Source organism: Canis lupus, chromosome 25, assembly GCF_048164855.1.
Source record: "Canis lupus baileyi chromosome 25, mCanLup2.hap1, whole genome shotgun sequence".
NCBI classification, from domain to species: domain Eukaryota; kingdom Metazoa; phylum Chordata; class Mammalia; order Carnivora; family Canidae; genus Canis; species Canis lupus.
The window spans coordinates 2,720,710-2,741,844 of record NC_132862.1 but is presented as its reverse complement, the minus strand read 5'-3'; the positions used below and the strand labels follow the sequence as shown (position 1 = coordinate 2,741,844).

The 21,135-nt window shown below is 55.9% G+C and overlaps 1 protein-coding gene across 1 annotated transcript; it reads left to right on the top strand.

Annotated features, from left to right (window-relative positions):
- Positions 1–6,793: 6,793 nt before the first annotated feature.
- On the top strand, positions 6,794–20,371 carry LOC140616789 (keratin, type II cuticular Hb5-like). The gene is made up of 9 exons (XM_072797542.1): positions 6,794–7,281; positions 9,529–9,737; positions 11,285–11,345; positions 11,935–12,030; positions 12,695–12,859; positions 13,084–13,209; positions 16,216–16,436; positions 18,918–18,949; positions 19,628–20,371. The coding sequence occupies exons 1-9, from the start codon at positions 6,856–6,858 to the stop codon at positions 19,777–19,779; spliced, it is 1,488 nt and encodes a 495-aa protein (XP_072653643.1). The 5' UTR covers positions 6,794–6,855; the 3' UTR covers positions 19,780–20,371.
- Positions 20,372–21,135: the final 764 nt, after the last annotated feature.

The following is a 21,135-nucleotide window of genomic DNA, read 5'->3' as shown; positions in this document are numbered from 1 at the left end:
CGGAGTTGGAGGACTCTGGGGGGCGGGCGCTGCTGTGTCCCACTGCACCCTCCAGGCAGGTAGCAGCCTCCCTGTCCCCCCTCCCCTCACTCCCGGCCGCTGGGGAGCCCTGGAAGGGGCCCTTCCGTAGATCCCAAAGCTGGGTGTCCCCTGTCGCGTCAGCTCGCTGTCCTCTTTGGGCTCCCCATGACGTCAGCCCTGTCCCCCCGGCAGCCTCGCTCGGTGGCTGTGGGCACAGCTGCCTCTCATATGCCCCCCACCCCTCCCCCCACTCCAAGACAGACGCCCTCCTCTTCTTTGTGACTCCCTGCAAGGTCCTGGGGGCCCTAACCCGCCTGCGCCCAGGAGTGTCATGGCCAGCGCTGACCCCTGGACGCAGCGAGGGGGCCCAGAGTGCTCACCCTCCCTCCCCAGGGGCCTGAGCTGCCGGGGGCAGGAGCGGGGCCCCTCTAGATGCCGTCCGTGGGTGCCGCCTGGGACTGCAGGAGCTCCCTGGAACAGAGAACTGAGCCGTCCCCGCAGCCGCTGCTACCAGGACGGACGTCGTGGCTTCTGACTATCGGAGTCGTCGTATTCTAGAATTCGGGATACAATGTCAGTTTTCAAGTCCGCTCAAAACTTTTCTCTCTCTCCGCCCCTAAACCAACCGGCCCCCCAGCCCTGGCTTGCATGCTCGTGGCCCTCACGGCCTGGTTCGCGGGACACGGTCGTTTCATCACCTCCTCCTTTCTGGAGACTTCCAACATGTGTTGTGACAGAGGAGGCACCGCCGAGCAGCGGTCTGCCTGGGTGACAGCTGCTGGGGGCCGGGGAGGCTCCACGGCCATCAGCGGGGTGGTGGCTGCGCGGTTGGCGTCCACGAGGTCCCCACACGGTGCTGCCTTGTGACGACGCCTGGCCACAGGATGCCCTTCCCGCTGCTGGGCGCTGGCAAGGCCGACCCTTCCACGTCCGCTCTCCTCCCACCGAACCTGGTGACCGTGCGGCGCGGTGGCCGGGTCCCGTGTGCAGCTTCTGAGAACCTGGGGGACTGAGGCCCTTTTGTGCCCCGCTTTGGGACTTGGCTGCTTTCTGGGACCACGGGAAAAATCTACGGGATCTCCGTCCCTGACACGGCGCCGCGTGGCCTCACAGTGTTTTAGCTGCTGGAAATCAGAAGAGCCCGTGTCTCCCTCCCCTGTCACCCTGTCACATGCAGGAGACCCAAAGCTGCTCTCCCCAGACCCCCCTTCATCGTCCTTGGTGATGCACATGCTCGTCCGACGACTCCCCACCCCGGAAACCCTGCTCCTGCCTTCCACCTGCCTCGGTGTGACCGCATCCCCGCCTGGCTCGTCCCGTTCCAGGTTCTGTGTGTCCTGTGCCAGGCTGTCTGTCCTCTTCCCTCCCTTGGCTTGAAAGCATCTTGGAAGCAGGGATCTAATCCAGTGGCACGAACTGTCTGCCGATCTGGAATCACGAGGGAAGGAGGTAAAATTCAGTAAAATTTTCAATACTCGAAGTTTGACCCCAAACTTCTGTGTTTGACCCCAAACTTCTGTGTGACCCCAAAAGTCTGTTAGTGACGTTCCTGCTGCAGTGAAGTGCATCAGACGCGGCGTGAGGCTGACGCCGTGGCTCCGGGTTATAGGGTTAGGCTTAGGCCCTCCTTTACCTGGGGAAGGACCCAGAGAGCGAGCGAGGGAGCGAGCGAGCGAGAGGGAGAGTAAGGGGCTGTCCTCTTACTGGCCCTCTGGACCCCGGGCCAGCTCAAGGCTGAGATGCGGGGCTGCGAGGCTGACACTCCACTGCCTCATTTTCACAGCCGCAAGCACGCTCCTTGGCAGCGCCTCGTGGAGCACAATGGACGTGGCGCACGTGCCATGGGGTCCCCACGCTGCGGGCCGCGCTGGCTGTGCTGCTTCCCCGCACACGTTGGCGTGGGATCCCGAGGGGCAACGAAAAGCGGGGGCGACGCTGGCTGAGCATCCAGGGTGCTGCTCGCTGTGCTGAGTGCTCTGCGCGCCTGTCCCCACGGGCTCAGGCAGGGCTGGGGTTCGGGTGTCTTGGTGCCCAAGGGCCGAAGGGGTGCGGTGGGGGCTCAGGGAAGGGCGGTCGCCTTGCTCTTTGCCGTCCTGTCTTCTGTTTTGCTGATCCCACGTCCACGCAACCGCCAGGCCTTCTGACGCCTCGTGGTCCTTCCGTTTCTCCTTCATCTTAGCTCAGGCTGGGGTATTTCTCATTTTGTTTCATGTGATAGCTTGCTGGCTGGATTTTCTGCCTTTTATCGGGTTCTTGCCATCTGGTCTTTACTCTCCTCCTCCTCCTTCTCCTTGTCCTCCTCGTCCTCCTCGTCCTCCTCCTCCTTCTTTTAAAAGATTTTATTTATTTATCCATGGAAGGCACGGAGTGAGAGGCAGAGACGTAGGCAGAGGGAGAAGCAGGCTCCATGCAGGGACCCTGGGATCACGACCTGAGCCGAAGGCAGACGCTTAGCCACTGAGCCACCCAGGCGTCCCTACCCCACTTCTTAGTTGATCGGATCGTCCATCCAGCCGCCTCCTTCCCGCCCTTCCGTCCGTCACCGCGCAGCCCAACCCGCCTGCCCCTCTAAGGCACCGGCGGATAAAACTCTGCTGTTGGCGGGACTGGGGGAAGCCCCCGTCCTGCCTCCCTCCTCATCACTCCGCAGGGGACGCCCTGCCCCCCGGCCACACTCGGCCAGCTGGGTGTCTGTCCATACCCCTGACACACTGTCTCCTGGCTTTGGGCACCTCCAGACTTAGTTCAGGGACCATTTCCTTGAAAAGGAGTTTGGCATCTTTGCTTGTGCCTGTTACCACACTGTACCATGGACGTTGGGTTTCCCGCACCAGGCTGTGAGCCACTGGAGGGCAGGGACTGGCTTTTGCCCAGGTAGGTGCCATCGGCATCCAGAACCGTGCACGGCTCCCAGGTGCGTGATAAGCAATTGCTGAATGAAAGGATCAGTGGACGTCCTGGGCCAGGGACTCGCAGATGACGAGGAAATGGGTGTTCAGTGGCCACCCTGCTCCCCCGGCCTCTAGAGCACAGAGCATCAACCTGTGTGGCCTTGATACCCTTGCCAGACACCTTCACGTACCAGGGGAGGCCTTGCTGCCTGGGCTGGCTGTGAGCAGGGTCCCCTCCATAGCCATGTGCTCTGTTTACAGGGGCCTCCCAAGCCCCCAGCCCTGGCAGTTTTCTAGCTGGAGAATCTGGCCGGGAATTGCCAGTTCTCCTTCAGGGGCTGAGCACAGCAGAAGATTCAAGCCAAGATCCTCCTTTCTGGATTTTTTTTTTGGCGGGGGGGGGGGGGGGAACACCCTCATCATGTTGGTGATACCAGTAAGAAAAACAAGTATCATTAAGCTGGAGGCAAAACAGAAAGACCATGTAGTACAACCCTCTACTCCCCAGGCCCCACAACAGAAGATCCCCGGTTCTCCTTTGGTGGATCTTCTAATATCCTACACCCAAAGGCTTGTTCTCCACATGCAGAGGGGTGAGTAATCACGCCATGTATCAGGGCCTTGGTCTCTGAGTGACGCGTGGAGGGAAGCTGTCCAAGCTGTCCTACCCACCAGTCTACACCCTCAGCAGTGTCTGGTGAGCGAGGAATAACCTCTGAAGATATCTGAGCCATTAGTGATGCACGGCAAGGGGCGGGGCGGGGGGGTGGTGCAGTGGGACCGGTCCACCCTGAGTGGAGGCCGTAGGGGTGCATTTTTTTGGGTAGAGAACCTAAAAAACAACAACAACAAAATCCGTTTGTTTTTACGATCACCCAGCAGGAGCAGTTCTAAACGACGTCGGTGATGAAGTTCGCTTTCCATCAGCGCGCACTGCTTCCCCACCCTGCTCGGTGCTCCCACCTCGGGGATACATCACTAGAGCCATTGCATTTTTTTTTTTTCTTCTTTGCACAGTCAGCTCTCTTTACGGTACAGGAATACAGGAACGCATTTGGTAATCCTGGAAGTTCTCCAACCTCCCCCTCCACCCCGGAATGTAGGGCCTTCTGGACAAAGAGGTCCCAGGCGCTGGTCTTCGTGCCCCAAGATTAGCAAGATTAGGCCAGACATTTGCAGTTGGGCCAAAGGTACCATGGCCAGCCTGGTTCTCGGGGAGCGAGCCAGGCTTGATGAGAGACTGGCCGGTAAGGGTGCTCCGAATGGGGTGCTGATGAACTAGCCTAACCCAGTTCTCTGTCTTCGGGAATATCCATGTGAGGCATCCCCCTCTTGGAGGAGGCAGCAGGAACCGCTCCCGAGGTGACCCCACACCTGGGTCCAGCTGGCCCCGGAGCGTGGGCAGCCTTCCTCCATGCCTTCCTGCGCACTCTGGGGCGACCCAGTGTGAAGGTGGGCCACATCCTTTTGATTCCAAAGGCACCAAAATAAGTTGGCTCTTCCTTTTTCTCATGCAATGCTTGGGACCAGAGGCAGCTCGGGCGCACGCAGGTAAGCAGCAGGGCGCAGTGAGGAACAGGCCGGTCCCACAGGGCCCCACTGGTGCTCCCCTCCCTCTCTGTGTCCCCCAAACTCACCAAACTCAGGACTCCTCACGCTCTCTGCTCAAACCACAGGCCTCCTGGCTCAGACCCGGGCCTGTTTCTACCTCAGGCCTTTGCCCTGGCTGGTCCCCTTACCTCCTCAAGACCTTTGCTCCACGTCCCCTTCTCGGGGCAGCCAGTGCAGACCACCCTGTTCAAGTTGGACCCCATCTTTCTCTCACTTCTCCTGAGTCCCCATCCTTGTTCTATCTCTTCCTCGTACGACCTGTATCCCCATCAAATATACGACGGCCGTGCTTCCCGAGTTTATTGCCGATCTCTCTCATTGGGATGGGAGCCCATGAAAACGTACATCTCTGTGTGTTTCACTCGTGATTTATCCCGAGCTCATGGAATGGTGGCCGGCACATGGTAGGTACCCGGTAAATACTTGTTGAATGAATGCAAAGACGCAAAGAATGCCCAGCCAGGCCCTTCCAGGGCATCGACTTTGGGTTCTGGCTCCTGGGCTGCTTCCCTAGTTGGGCCTGCCTGCCACGGAGGAGCTCTCTCAGCTCCCCGTCCCACTGGTTGGGGTCATTGTGGGAGTTGTGCTTCTGTGGTCACAAGAGTAAAAGGCTGCGGCGAGTTGGTTCTGTAGGACTTCGGTTTATGGGGTGTCTCCCAGCCCGTCGCCCCGTGACTTGGCTCAGCGCTGGGGCTCTGTCCTCCAGGGGCAGAAACAAGCACTTCCCCTCAGAGCGGTGGTCCTGGGGCGGGTCCTGCTGCCTCTGCCTCCACCCTTACACTCCCCACATTGGGTCCGGTTCTGTCCTCTGTGTCCCCCTGCTGTGAGGCGTGTGCGTGAGCTGGAGCCAGCCAGTGGGTCAGAGCAGAAAGACCCTCCCCATCCTCTCTTGTCTTGTTTGGCTCTTTTCTTATGGCCCCTCCCCAAGCCTGTTCCCCCAAGCAGGAGTTCTGGAAGACCATTCCTGTTCTTGTCTTCATACGCAGAGATTCCCTATAACGAGGGCTTGCCTCAGAGGACTGGGTTGCTTGGGCTTGGGCCTCGTTATAGTCGGGGGTGCAGGCAGGGGCTTTTCCCATGGGGTCCCGTTTCCACCCTGCCCTTCCAGGGCGTGACAGGGCGTGACACCTGTACCATCAGGGTGGGTGGCTGGGGGCGAGCAGCCCCAGCTGAGAGCTTGGATTTGCTGAGGATCTCAGGAACCGGGCCGTCTCCGGTTGCCAGGCCCACGCAGCGGCTCTCCCGGGCACCCCTGCTTCTATTCTCTCTGCCACATCTCGTCGTCTTCCAGGACCTGCCTCAGGTCTCGCCTCCCTTGTGACATTCCACCTGCCACAAGTGGGCCTCCTCAGAAAGCCAAGAGCGTTCCCTTTACCTACTCGGTTGTCTTTCCCGTTCTTGCCACGGCTCTCTCCGGCCTCAGTCTGACGTCCCCTGGAGATCCAGGTCCTTCCAGGGGCCGAGCGCTGTCCTGCTTTGTTTCCCTCGGCAGCTGCTCAGGGCCTTGTTCTGGTGGGGCCTCAGCACTTGCCCGTGCATGAAGGCACCTCCCCCGGGACAGCTCCTGGGCCCGGCACACGGTGCCAGGACGGTCAGTATGTGTGGACTAGGTGAAGACGCTCTCCGGCTATTGGCCCTTCCTTCCTGCGTCCAGTCTACTCAGCTCCGGCGATGCTTCCTGACGGTCGACTGTGTGTCAGTTGCCACGAAGGCCGCACAAGTAGATAAGACCTGCTTTCTAGGCCCACCAAGGGGCCTATGCCAAGGCCAGTGACCCTACTCTGAGACAGAATGTAGGACACGCCGCAGCAGGGAAGGTGTGAAGAGTTCACTCCGCAAGGACTCACCCTGGAAAGATGAGCCAAGCATCCCTTGGCAGCCTTATGGAGGGGAACGTGCGGCCTGCCTGGAAGGACGGGCCCGTCGACCTTGTGGGACACGGGACCCTTGGCATCCAAGATGTGCCAGCTCAAGCCCCCGCTTGCCTGTGTGGGATAATGATGGCAGGTGGACTCACAGGTGGGAGGGGAATTAGGGGCCGAAGAGCCGTGTCTAGGCCTGTGGGACGGAAAAGGCAGGGGGCAGGTTTATTGTGACGCGGGGTCTCCTCCACATGCTTATTAGAGGAGACAAGTTTCGGCTTTGCTTCTCCGTCTGCCTAGCGGGAGATTCCCACGCTCGTAAATGGCGTTAATAACTTTCTCCTGCCTTTTATGTTGTTGGGAGGCCTGCTTTCTGCCCCATAAAAGGCAGAGGTGCTGACAGGTCTCCAGCAGGAGGCCTGCGTCGTCGGCCCGGCCGCCTTCCCGGGGCCGCCCTGCGCAGCGGAGGCATGACGACCCGCTCCTACCGCCTGGGCTCTGGCTGTGGGGTCAGGAACTTCAGCGCCTGCTCTGCGGTGCTGCCCAAGCCCGCGGCCCGCAGCTGCTCGGGGGCCGTGGTGGCGTCCTGCGGGGGCGGCCCCGGGGGGCCCGGCTACAGGCGCCTCGGGGGCTTCGGCAGCCGGAGCCTGTGCGCCGTGGGGTCCCCGTGGACGGCGGTGAGCTGCGGGTGGCCCGTGCGCGGCAGGAGCAGCTTCGGCTACCGGGTCGGGGGCCTCTGCGGGCCCAGCCCGCCCTGCATCACCAGCGTGTCGGTCAACGAGAGCCTCCTGACGCCCCTCAACCTGGAGATCGACCCCAACGCGCAGTGCGTCAAGCACCAGGAGAAGGAGCAGATCAAGTGCCTCAATAACAAGTTCGCCGCCTTCATCGACAAGGTGGGTCTGGGGGTCGCTCCCTGGGGCTGAGGCTCAGGAGCGGGCAGGGGACTCGAACCCGATGCCTACAGCCTTCCTCACCCAACACCGACACAGATTAAAGACAGTGACTTGAGAAACTTAAGGGGAACCCCAAGAGGGGTTGTAGAACTGACCTTTCCTGTTGCTGCAGTCTCTGAGCCCACCTTCGGGTTGGATGCAGAGCTCTGGCTTCCTCTGACTCAGTGGTACCCCATCCGAGAGCCTCCCCGGGGGAGGACAGCCACTGAAGTCCAGGGGAGGAAAGACTCTAGGGCTGAATGGTGTGCGCATCTACACGCAGGGACTTTATAAGTGGCCGCACGCGAGGGTGATGGTGCGTGGGAGCTTTGCTCTCAGATAAGTGCCACCATCAGAGATAAGGATCTCGCGAGCGAAGGTGCCGCACGTGGATTCTTAACATGAAGCTGGCTCTTCCTTACCCTCAGTGCATCATGCGGGGTGTTCATTTCACAAGGATACACACTAAGGGCGCTGGTTGAGGGTGGGGGGTAGTGGGGATTGAAATCCAGCCCACGCTCTGCTCACCGGGTCGTGTGCCCCGGCAGGAGGCTGCGTCTCCTTGGAGGGGCCCCTTTTCCCCGCATGGCTTTCTGGGCAGCACCCAGCTATGCAGACTCTGTTGTGAGCAGTCAGTTCCGGTCTGAAGAGAGAGCGTCGGGCTGCTGCCCAGGCTGGCTTCCCCACCCCCCCCGGGGAGGCCGGCAGCCCCCACCTCCTCAGCATGTGCAAAGTGTATTGCCCGGGTGAGTTTAAGCCTGCAGAGCCGGCAAGCCAGAGAGTGGACCTGCAATGGCAACCCAGGGCAGATGCCTTTGGTTAACTGGGGTTTGGTTTCTTTTCCCACACAATGGGCAATGGAGGGCTGCTTTATACCAGGCTTGTGCTCCCAGAAGGTTAGGGCCTGGGAGGAGATCACGTAGCGTAGAGCTGGCCAGGGCATGGGGCTTGGCAGGACATGAATAAAGCCGGGCTGAGATGCACGCCTGCCTGCGGGGGCAGCTGCTGTGACTTACCTCCAGACCCAGGCCCAGCATTGCCTGAGCTTCTGGCTTGTCAAGGTCACAGAGGTCCAGATTCTTGTCTGAAATGACTCAATTGTTAAATGTTGGCAATGAGTTAGATTTCAATAAAGCAGCTTATAGGCCAAGTGAAACACGCCTGCGGGGCAGAAAGAGCCTGGGGCCTGCCAGTGTGCGGTTGCTGATGTACTGCCGCTGAGGCTCAGAGAGAACGAGGCGCACGGGCCTGGTTAGTGGCCGAGTCAGCCTGTGGGAGGTCTCCTAACTCCTGGTCCGGGGCCTCCCAGCGGGGCTCTCATGCCCCAGGACCAGAGTGAGGGAGAGTCCTGGTGGGTGCATTTAAAAATCACTGCCATAAAGATGTCCACAAATGTAGTGGCTTAAAATAACACGAACTTATTATCTTGTGAGGCCGAAATCTAGGTGTTGGGAGGGCCGCTTTTCTCTCCGGAGGCCCTAGAGGAGACCCGTGTCTAGGGACATGCAGGCTTTGGGCAGCGTTGAGTTCCATGTGATTGTGGGACTGAGGTCCCTGTTTCCTTGCTGGCTTGCTGCTGGAGCCTGTTCTGTTCCTAGAGGCCCCTGGCATTCCTGACGCAGGCCCTTTCTCCCTCTGCCTCCAAAGCTGGTGATGGTGGTGGAGGCCATTTCAGGTTCTAAGTTTCTCCTCCATCTCCCTTCTGTGCATCTCTCCACTCCTCTGCCTTCTGCTTCCACTTTAAGAGGCCCATTTGATCCCTTGGGGCCACCTGGATAATTCCAGATCTGATCTTCAGCGCCGTAACCTAAATTCCACCTGCAGGGTCCCTTTTGCCATAAAATAGAACATATTCCCAGGTTCCAGGGATTGGGATGTGAACATCTTTGGGGGGCCACTTCTGGCTCCCCACCCCATGTACGATCTAGGGTGTTTTTTTGCAGGATCAGAAGTTATTTTATTCTGCGCAGAAGAAACACATCACAGATAGTGTGCTCTACTGGGAGATGGGGAGAGGATGAGGGAACACGACTGGGGGAAGAGTTGGGAACTGCATTTTCAGGCTTTGCCTAATGATTTGGCCTTTGGGGGGAGGTCACAGGTAGCTGCTGCAGGTCAGGGGCCATCCCCCAGGACAGAGAGGGCTCTGGGATCCTGGGCACCTCTCTGGGCTCCCCCTGAGTCTTTTTCCTCCACCCCGGGTGGCAGGTGCGCTTCCTGGAGCAGCAGAACAAGCTGCTGGAGACCAAGTGGCAGTTCTACCAGAACCGCAAGTGCTGCGAGAGCAACCTGGAGCCCCTGTTCCAGGGCTACCTGGAGACGCTGAGGCGGGAGGCCGAGTGCGTGGAGGCCGACAGTGGGAGGCTGGCCTCTGAGCTCAACCACGTCCAGGAGGTGCTGGAGGGCTACAAGAAGAAGTGAGTGTGGCCTGGCTGGGGGTAGTTACGGGTGTGGGGCAGCTCTTGGCTGGGTCCACCCGACTCTCCCGGAGGTGGAGATGGCGGCAGGGCAAGGTCATTGCCGGCTAGCACTCAGATGTTCCGTTTCATCAGCCTGCTCCATCTGGTCTTGGCACTCAGCTTTTGGGGCCCCATCCTGGGGAACGAGGAGACACCTGGGGAGAAGAGCTGCTCCCAGTCTGGGAGGGCACGGAGCGGCCCAGAGACTAAGAGGGAGGAACGAGATCACTGGGCTGGAGGAGCAAACTTGGGGGCGGTCCGTGCTAGGATGGGCACGGAGGAAAGGTCCCTGGGGAGATATCAGGAAGGTGATCTGGCCCATGCCATTCAAGGTATCTGATGAGCTTGGATAATTCTCTAATCTTTCTTCTGCTCTGTAGATAAATCGCCAGGCTCTGGTTCTGCAAGGCTCATCGATTCAAAGGCCCATGTAAATCTTTCATTTTAACCTGACTGTTTGGCTTGGCCATCACCTAGTTTAAACTCACCAGGTCACCCCTAATTTGCTCCTCCTTACCTGCTAGATGTGGACAGAGAGAAGGGTGATTCTCCCATAGTCGGTCCTGGTCATGCTAACTGGAAGTAACTGGAATTCTGATCTTGGGAGATCAGGTTTTACCATCCAGATGGGCCCGGCGATGAGCTTACAACTTTCCTCGGGGGGATGCAAACGCAGACGCAATTCTGTTTGGAGGTGGCAAGGTCCGTCTCCCAGCCCAGGACGTGTGAGGGCTGGTAATTACACAGCGCAGAATTTATAGCAGCCCAGATTACTCTGTCATTAAAAAGCTAGAGGGCGGGGGGTGGGGGTGACTGGGTGATGGACACTGAAGGGGGTGCTTGACGGGATGAGCACTGGGTGTTATTCTGTATGTTGGTAAATTGAACACCAATAAAAAATAAATTTATTATATATATAAAAAAAGCTATGGAAAACGTGTGGTGGGAACTCTGCTCCTCCCTGTCGGCCGGGCAGGGCTGCGGCAGGAATGGCCTGGGCAGGAGCAAGAGAATGTGCCGGGTGGTGGAGCAGGGCTGTGGAAGTGCCCCTCCAGCAGGCTGGGCACAGTGGGGAGCTTCCAGGATTTCAAGTCCTTGATGTGGGGGGGAGGGAAGAGAACATCACGGGGATGGCTTCGTGGAGCTTTATGTCTTGTACAGTTTTTGGGTTGACAGACCCCTTGGAGTATCTGTCTTCCACTCATCCCACGAATATGTCCAGAGAAACTTCCTGCACACCAGCCGATTTAGCCCAAGATGCAGAGAGATGAAATGACTTGTCCGAGTTTTGCAGCAATTTCAGTCCAAGCTTGGACCCGAAACCAGGGCCTTGAGCTCCATGTCCAGTGTCCTTTTGGTGGCTTCTTTGTGACTGAAAAATAGAAGTCCAGAGAGGCCAAGTCTCTTCTCCCAAGGCACACAACTAGTCTTGAAAACCTAGGGCTCCTGGCCGGCCCAAAGCCCTCCTCCCCAGGGGCCTCTCCACCTGTGCTCTCTCTCCTCAGGTATGAAGAGGAGGTGGCCCTCAGGACCACAGCCGAGAACGAGTTTGTGGTGCTGAAGAAGGTGAGTGACTCTTTCCACGTGGGGAGGAATGAAATCTTGGATGCTGGGCCTCTGAGACTCGCCACGATTGTACCAGTCTAGTCATGGTGGCCCGGCACTCGAGTCCCCTGACAAATGGAGGCCGGGTGGTTGGCAGTGTCCCTACGAGAGTGAAATGGATTTAAAAGTGACCATGGTGGCTCATCAGGGAGTCTACAGAAAGCAGACAGCAGCACGCGGAGAGCCAGCTACTTGGGTGGCACCTGACCTGGGTGCCAAGGACAACTTGCTGGGGCGGCGCACTCGTGGCTCAGTGGCCACCACACGGTCATGCTCCATGGGCCAGGCTGGCTTCGTGGTAGCAGTCTGACATTTTGGCCTGTGCTATTAGGCTACCTGCTTCGGAAAGATCTCCAATTCTGCAGGAATCAGAAAAAAGTCTGCAGGGGTCAGACTTCTCTCCCCTCCCTATTCCTCGGTGATCCCATGGATGTTTCTGTGGTAGGAGAACAGTGGGCCAGAACATGGTCTCAGGGTCCCCTAGAGAGAGCAGAGGTCCAGGGGCACCGGGTGGCACCGTGTTCCATCCTTTCTCATGTGTGTCCACCAGGACATAGACTCTGCCTACCTGCGCAAGGCTGACCTGGAGGCCAATGTGGAGGTGCTGAGGGAGGAGACGGCCTTCCTGCAGGCCCTCTACGAGGAGGTGAGTCTCTCCCCAGCTCCAGAAGAGAAAGTGAGGGAGGGGAAGGTGGACGGCTTCTTGGGTTGTGGCTTGTCTTGGCCCCTTGGCTCTAGAGAGCATTGTCCATCCCTAACTCTTCTAGGGCCTAAACACCCTCTCCTTCTGTGACCAGAGGAGATTTTTCTCTTGCTCAGGCCTCTTTGCAAGATGGAAGAGGGTGATGCCCTTCCTTTAAAATGATTTGAAAGATGATGATTCCTTGCCTGTCTACCCAATGTAACACAAAGCGGAGATTTGACAATATAGGTATAGGTAGAGATAATAATAGCTTATTAATTCAGGTGATGTGAAAACCTAATTAGAAAACCCAGAAATCTCAATCTGTCCATTATCTGGTTGATCAGATTTATACGGATAGCTACAGCTGATTGGGATAGTTGGGGCCCCAGGTGGAGGGATCCCCTCTGTCTCTTTCCCTAGAAATCTGCCTCTGTTGATCCAGGCTTTAATGGAATTCCACCTTGTTTGCCTTGAGGCCATGGTCCAAATTTCAGCCTTTTCTCTTAAAATTCCCCTCTGAAATTTTCTTTTTTATTTCCTGAAGCTTCAGATAGGTTTTTAACTTACAGTGATGGGAATCAGAGGGGGATTTGGGGCTGAGGGCACTGGTTGCTGTCTCCTACAGGAGATCTACCTTCTTCACTCGCAAATCTCTGACACCTCGGTGGTGGTCAAGATGGACAACAGCCGGGAGCTCAACATGGACTCGGTCGTGGCCGAGATCAAGGCTCAGTATGACGACGTCGCCAGCCGCAGCCGGGCCGAGGCTGAGTCCTGGTACCAAACCAAGGTGAACTGGAGGGCCGGCTGCCCGTCAGGCAGGGAGGATAGCCAGAACCCGGAGCTTCCCTGGGAAGCACAGCCATGCACTCATGGGGCTACAGCAGAGGCCCAAGCAGAGCGGGGGGTGGAGGCGGGAACAGCGGGCTGGCTCCCCGTAGTGACAGCCTAGCACCCCCTCCAGCAGTGTCTCAAACACCGGCTGGTTCTTAACGTTGGTCTCCCAACCCGCAGTGCGAGGAGATGAAAGCCACAGTGAGCCAGCAGGGTGAGAACCTCCGCAGAACCAAGGAGGAACTGCACGAGCTGAACCGCCTGATCCAGAGGCTGACAGCGGAGGTGGAGAACGCCAAGCAGCAGGTCAGGGGGCGTCGAGAGCTCGCCTGCTCCGTGTCCCTGCTGCTTCTGCTCTGCTCCCTGCTTTCCTCCTACCTGGAGGGGCTGCTGTTTTAACCACCTGCATGGGAAGGACCTGCAAACGCTGTTTGCACACAACATTTCATGGGGAGGATTGATGTGCCTGCCTTCTCTGAATTCTGTTCTTATTTCCCTTCTTTTTTTTTTAATTTTTATTTATTTATGATAGTCACACAGAGAGTGAGAGAGAGAGAGGCAGAGACACAGGCAGAGGGAGAAGCAGGCTCCATGCACCGGGAGCCCGACGTGGGATTCGATCCCGGGTCTCCAGGATCGCGCCCTGGGCCAAAGGCAGGCGCCAAACCGCTGCGCCACCCAGGGATCCCTCTTATTTCCCTTCTTATCCAGCATCTGTTTCTCTCCTTTAAACATGCCTCAGGCAACGTGGTCTAGTGCAGTTTGTGTCTCGCTCTCTCTCTCTCCCCCACCCTCTGGAAGGACGTGAGGTGTACAGATCTGAGCTGATCTCACGCCACTGTTCAAAGCGCTCACTACCACCGTCTGCACACCTCTGCAGGTGAACGTGGTCTCTCCTTCATCTTCATTCCGCTCCCCTCCGTCCCCAGACTCATTTGCATGCAGCTAATAGATGTCCCTCTGTCACACATATATTTATATACGTACATATGCATCCCCTAAAATAAATTTATAGAAACTTCTTAGTGTTTTAGATTTGCATAATGACATTACACCATAAATCTCATCTGATTCTTCCCATAGCCAGTTTAAAGTCTTTGAAGTCCACGCACATTGCCATAAATGATCTGTTTCATCTTTTCTGTGGTATCGAATGCTGAATATTCCTAAACCGGAGTTTCCTGTCCATTCCCCCATGGATGGCTACTCCATTCACTTCCAAGTCTTTGGTATGGCAACCAGTTGTATCATGAACTTTTTAAATATATTTTTATACATGTATACCTGTTTCCATGTACATCTCCATGAGAGATGTTTTATTTTTTTATTTTTTTTAAAGATTTTATTTATTTATTCATAGAGACACACACACACACACACACAGAGGCAGAGACATAGGCAGAGGGAGAAGCAGGCTCCATGCAGGGAGCCCGATGTGGGACTCGATCCCGGGTCTCCAGGATCGCGCCCTGGGCTGAAGGCAGGTGCCAAACCACTGAGCCACCCAGGCAGGCATCCTTATGAGAGATGTTTTAAAGGCATAAAGCAGGAAATGGAAATGTTGAATTGTAGGATATTCACTGAATTACTTCCCCTAAGAACCCTCAGAGCTCTGTGTCGGCACACACTCCCTCCACAGGCAGGTGGGGGCTTCTGCTCCAATCCCTGTGGATCTAAGAGGTGTAATGAATTGTTTTTAAAACATTTCTCTGGTTAACTAGTGATGTCAAATGTCTCCTCATATGCTTACTTACACATTTGCATTTCCCATTCTAAGAACTGCCTATTCCTATCATCTGCCCATTTTTCTGTTGTGATTCCTATCTTTCTTTTGATGATTTACAGCAGTTCCTTGTCCATTCTGTCTAGATCACAACCCTTTGTCAGTTCTACGTGTTGCAGTTCATCTTCTCTCAGGCTGTCACTTGTCTGTTTGCTTTGCTCTGGTGTCCTTTATTGAACAGAAATCTTTAGCCCGGATGTGGCCAAATCCATCAGTTCTTCCCTTAGTGGTTAACACTTGTGAAGGTTTGAGGTCCTAGAGATATCCTCTTGCATTCTTTTTTTTTTTTTAAGATTTTATTTATTATTCATGAGAAACACACACAAACGGAGAGAGAGAGAGAGAGGCAGAGACACAGGCAGAGGGAGAAGGAGGCTCCATGCAGGGAGACCGATCAGGGACTCGATCCCAGGACCCTGGGATCACGGCCTGAGCCGAAGGCAGACGCTCAACCACTGAGCCAGCCAGGCGCCCCTTCATTGTACGTCTATACCATGTTTTCTTTGTCTGTTCATCTGTAGATAGACACTTAGGGTTGCTCCCATGTGTTGGCTGTGGTGAATCGTGCTGCAATGAACATGGGAGCGCTGATATCTCTTCGAGATCCTGATTTTACTTCTTTGGGATAAATGCCGAGAAGTGCAATTGCTGGATCCCAATGGGGTAGTTCTATTTTTAACTTTTTGAGGACCCTCCACATGGTTTCCATAGCGACTGCACCATTTTGCATTCCCACCAACCGTTTGCAAGGGGTTCAGTTTCTCCATATCCTCGCCAACACTTACCTTGTTTCTTTGATAATAGCCAACCAGGCAGGGGTGAGGTGATTCTCATTGTGGCTATGATTAGCATTTCCTTGAAGATGAGTGACGTTGAGCAATCTTCTCATGTATCTGTGGACCATTTATATGTCTTCTTGAGAGAAATGTCTCTTTGGGTTCCTTCTGCTTTAAGTGGGGGCAGAAGGGAGGAGCTGTAGTTCGTGTGTTGGGTGTTTGTGTGGGGACTTCTTCCAGTATGCTGATCTCAGTGGGTCAGAGAATGGGACCCCAGACAGGGGCCTATGAAAACCTGGGGGTGGCACTAATGACTCAGGGTAGCGTAGGGCAAGTCACAGCCTCTCTGAGTCTCAATTTCTCCATCTGCATAAGGGGAATAGCCATGCCTGTTCCGACAAGCTCGCAGAGTAACTGGCGGTGGGTAAGGTAACATCTGCGAAAGTGCCTTGTAAACTCACAACAGTAAACAAACATAAGATAATATCATTATATCATTACTTATTATTAGCCCTGTTCCAGTGCTAATATTTCCTCCCTCTAACGGCTCACCGGAGACCTGAGTTTTACAACCACCGTCGTACAAAAATGGAGGAAGAAAGCTCCAAAAGGTCATTGTTTTCCTACCTACTTAATTTGCAAGTTGACCATTTTGGATGGAGGTGCAATAGGTTGACCGAGGCCATGGGGGACCCACCAGTATTCCCACAGCCTGCACCCCACTCAAGCTCCTTCCCTCCTCTCCTTCCCCAGCGCTGCAAGCTGGAAGGCGCCGTGGCGGAGGCGGAGCAGCAGGGTGAGGCAGCCCTCCGGGACGCCAAGTGCAAGCTGGCAGGGCTGGAGGAGGCCCTGCAGAAGGCCAAGCAGGACATGGCCTGCCTGCTCAAGGAGTACCAGGAGGTGATGAACTCCAAGCTGGGCCTGGACGTGGAGATCGCCACGTACCGAAAGCTGCTGGAGGGCGAGGAGAGCCGGTGAGCACGGGCGGGACTCAGGGTCTCTTCTCATCCCCACTTAGGGCTCGAAGAGCGCCTTGCTGGACTCTAATTCTCCAGGCAGAGAGCACTCACACCGGGAAGGACCCCAGAAAGACTCCAGAAATCACGGGAATCCAACCATTTCCCCATTTACAGATGGGGAAACTGAGGCCTTGAGGAACTTGTTCAAGGTCACAGCTAGGTCGTGGCTATGCTTACATGACACCTGTCTCCTGGTTAGCGTTCCAGTGATCTTTCCCCTCCTCCACTGCCCCTCTGGCTGTGCCTAAAGCTCATTCCAACACAGCTGCTTTGCCCTGTTGGCTGAAAGGATGTTTTTGCCGTTACATCTCAGTGGGTTGCAAAGGCTGGAATCGTCCGGAAGCTTTATTAAAGGCCATTTGGTTTGGGATGCAGAGACAGGGAACCCTAGAGTTCCGTGTTCAGGACCAGCAAATGGAAACGATCAGCACAGCGTCCTTGCTTGGCAGGGAAAGACAGAGCTGGACATAAATCTGGCCTCCAGGTGACCGGGGTTAGTGTCCCAGGGAGGCTGCTGGAGGCTTCTCAGAGGAGGAGGTAGCAGAGCTGAGTGGGTGGGAAAGGAAAGGACACATCAGGCTGTGCCGACGGTTTGAGCCAAGAATCGGGGCCCGTGAAGTCAGCCAGGGAAGGAGCGATGTGGATTTACAGCTGGGGCAGTGGTGGGCCCTTAGCCCAGAGGTGCGTACATCCTTACTGCCTCCTAGCTGGGTCCCGTCACAGGGGAGCAGGCTAGACTGGGGGTGGAACGTAAAGGTTAAGATCACGGGCTGCGAGCCAAACCGCCGGGCCTCAAATCCCAGCTCTGCCACTTTCCAGCTCTGAGCCCCTGTGCCTCCGCCTTCTCACCTGTAAAACAGATCATCATAAAACCCGCCACTGTAGGCTGTTGCACGGATTAAATGAGTTACTGTGCATAGTAGAGCATAAGTAGGGGCAGGTTATGAGCAGAGTAAGACTCTCTCTATCCAGGGTGGCCAGGCCGGGCGGTACCATGGACAGGCTCCTTACTAACCAGGTTAGCTTTAGAAACCTGACGTGTGTGGCGCCCAAGGCAGCTAGCCATGCCGCTGGATTTGTGCCACGCTTGACTAAAGCAGGTAAACTCTCCTGTCCAGGTCCTCAGGCCGCCAGAACTACCTCCTCCTTTGTACCCGTAAGCCCCCAATCCACTCACCTGCCTTCAGTGAAGCATTAAGCATTTGCAACGACATTACTGTCGTTGCCATAATCATCATCATTCGTGTATTAATACCTCAATCATATAATCAATGGGATTTTAAAAGATGGTTTAGTGTATGGTGTTTTGCATATGGTGGCCATTGACCTTTTAACAGATTTTCTCTTCGTGGCATTTAACAAGTTTAATTGGGTGACACGAGGAACTCTCATGGCAGAAAATAAGAAAAGCGGCCGTAATCCCCCAACTCGTAGCAGCTAGCTGCTGCTAGCACTGTGGCTCAACGGGCACCATGACTGGAATCTTCTGGAAAGGCGCAGTTCTAAGGCTGTGGTAGGGTCAGATTCACGTGACAGGGGAGTGAGCCCGAAGCATAGATCCTCACGGAAGAGCTGTAGCGTGTACAAGTGCTCTGTGTCGGGCAGAAGGAATCAGACTAGAGCTTTCCTGGAGCGAAGGGTTGGAAGCCGGCGTTACCAAAGAGGGCCACGTAGAACCGAAAGTGCGGGTGGGTGTGAGGGAGGAGCCCACCGCAGGGGTGTACGTGTCCCATCCTTAATGAGATGGTTATCACGTCCATAGCAAACGCGGTGGATGTACTGTGGGCCAGGCTCCGCTTGCACGCACTTTGCAATGTAGCGCTTACAACAATCCTGGAAGGTTGGGTGTCATCATCCCCGTTGCAGAAATGAGGAGACCGAGGTCACCCAGCTAGTAAGTGGCTCAGCCAGCTTTGCTCCCAGGAGGCCTGGCTCCAGAGTCCAGGCTCTTAACCACTCTACCCTCCTGCTTCTCCCTCTGCGTTTATCAAATCGGGTGCCTATCCGGGAGAGCGTGTGAACTCACGGGGTGAAGACCGATTGACTAGAATGAGACGCAAGACTTTCCCTACCCAGAGGCGTCCCGCGGGCCGTGGCTGCTCCCATCACCTATTTGGCTGTGCTGGAATGTCCAGCCAGGGGACAGGGAGGGTAACCCCCACGGTAACCCACGCCCACCTTTCAGTACACCAGCTTTCCATGGCCGAGAAGCTAACAAGGCATAAAGTGGCCTTTGGGGTCCTGCAACCTAACACTCCCCTGTCCTTTTGGGATCCCTGGGAGCAGGGGCAACACCGACACTCTCTGCAGAGGGTGGGCAACAGGCCCCCAGCCCCTCAGCTCTGCTCCCCTCTCTCCGGATGGGGCACAACAGGCCCGATGGAGCGGAAGCAGAGGAACACCGTCCTAAATGTTCACTCTCTCTCTCCCCTGCAGCTTGTGTGAAGGCGTGGGCTCCGTCAATATCTGTAAGTTGGGTGTCCGTCATGGGCATCATCCTTTTGGGTCTTAATGTTGGGTTACAGCTAATTGGTGACTGAACCTCTGTCTGTGGGGCCCTGGGTGGGGGAGAAGGGGGCTGAGGTCTCTGGGATCTGGACAAAAGGAGGGTCTAAAATATTTGCCCCCTACGCAGATCCACCTGGGCCCCAAGCTAGTGATCGTGGCAGGTTCTGTCCCCCTAATTGGTTCTGCAAAAATAGCCCGAGTCTTTCAGTCATACGTGGAATTCTCCTCAAGTGGCACAATGTTTTAATGAGAGACCCTAGATGTTTATTCTGATCACCTGGGGGGCCATTGCGGGCAATGGTTGAATCTTTAATAATCCAATGTACACGCAGTCCCCAGGTCAGGTGTCTATCTGTTCTTCTCATCTTTGCAGCAGTCGTATTTCTCGAGTTTTCCTCCACTTTGACCATCAGTCTTTGGTCAAAGGTTGTATAAACACATCTCGACATTAGTCTGGTTCAAGGAGAGTTAGGTGTTGACGGCAATGGGTTCGGATGAATGTCTGTTGTAAAGATTCATGTTGCTGCCCCCCACCCCCGCCCCGAATGGGAAGAGAGTAAATCATTGGTTCCAAAAAAGTCTGGGTCATGTCATGTCAAGGATGGAAGAGAATTCTGATGCAGCGTCTCCCTCCACAGGTGTGAGCCGTTCCCAGGGCGGCGTGGTCTGCGGGGACCTCAGTGCCACTGTCCCTCGTGGCCTGGGGGGCGTGGCCACCAGCAGCGGCATCCTGTGTGCCCCCTCCGTAGCGGGGGCCTGCTCCAGTGCCCGATCGGTGCGCTTTGCGTAGCGGGCGGGCGGGGGTGGGTGCAGGGGGGAGGTCATCGCTCTCTCAGACCTCAGTGTCCGTGCGGTACTTTCCCCTGGCTGGGAACCCAGATGAACGCTCCAGTTTCCTCCCTGTAGCAGTTATGACTTACCTTCAAGTGCGAACCCTGGGGCTGGCATTACTGCCACCTGCACCTGTCTCCCTTCCCAGTGGCCCAGCTTTCTGAGATAAGCTGCTCGGCCCCTTTCTTTCCCAACCAACTTCGACTTAGCAGGCATTTACGAGGTACTGACCGTGTGCCAGGCCCTCTGGGAAGGGGGCAGGGTAGGGGAACGGCTGTGGGTGGGTGCATGTCACCTGGGTGCTGAGGGGGCTGCGGGGAAAGTGGGCTGGGGGTCCGGGAAGCCCCTCACTGATCTGAGACATTGTGTGTCCCCAAGAGTGTCCCCCACCTATGCACACGTCAGCGTGGAAAGGCTTGACTGAAGCTAACGGCTGAGCTGTTTATGGTTGGTGCTTTGGATTTTTTTTTTTTTGGGGGGGGGGGGATGCAATTCCTGTTGTGGCTTCTTCTCTCTTTGCGTGTGTGTGATTAAATACTGATGGTAAAACATTTTCTCCTAGTAAATGAATTAATGCCTGCTTCCTTTGCGGTTTTCCCAGCCCTATCCTCCTCCTCCCCAGAGCCCTGACCATCTCAGCGCTCCTGCCAGGTGTGGTCCACGGACACCATCTACATCAGGGTCCCTGGGGGTGGCGGGTGGAGGGGGCTTCTTACATAGGCAGATCCTGGGCTTCATCCAGAACCACTGAATCAGAAGTTCCAGGGACGAACCCGGGAATCTGAATTTTATTTTGAAGATTTATTTACTCCTGAGACACACACACACAGAGAGGCAGAGACCCAGGCAGAGGGAGAAGCAGGCTCCCTGCAGGGAGCCCGACGCAGGACTCAATCCCGGGACCCTGGGGTCATGCCCTGGGCCAAAAGCAGGTGCTCAATCACTGGCCGCCCGGGCGTCCCAGGAATCTGAACTTCAACACGCTCCCAAGTGATTCCAAAAGAACGAAAGCCGAGAACCGTTGGATTCTGTGGGCAGGGGGTAGTGGGAGGGTCAGGTAATTCTGACGGTGGAGCTGACTTCCTCTGTGACTCTCACAGGATCAGGTTCACCTCCTCGCATTTCTCCTTTGACTTTGCCCGAGCCACCTGGATGGGGTGGAGGTGAAGGTGGAAGAGGGGAGGACACAGGAGCCTGTATCCACAAGCGCCTGCTAAGTATCTGGCACATCATATCTGAATTTCATTCATGGCTCAGAGCAGCAGCAGCAGCAGCAGCATTTTATCTTCACTTTATAGATTAGGAAGTCCAGACC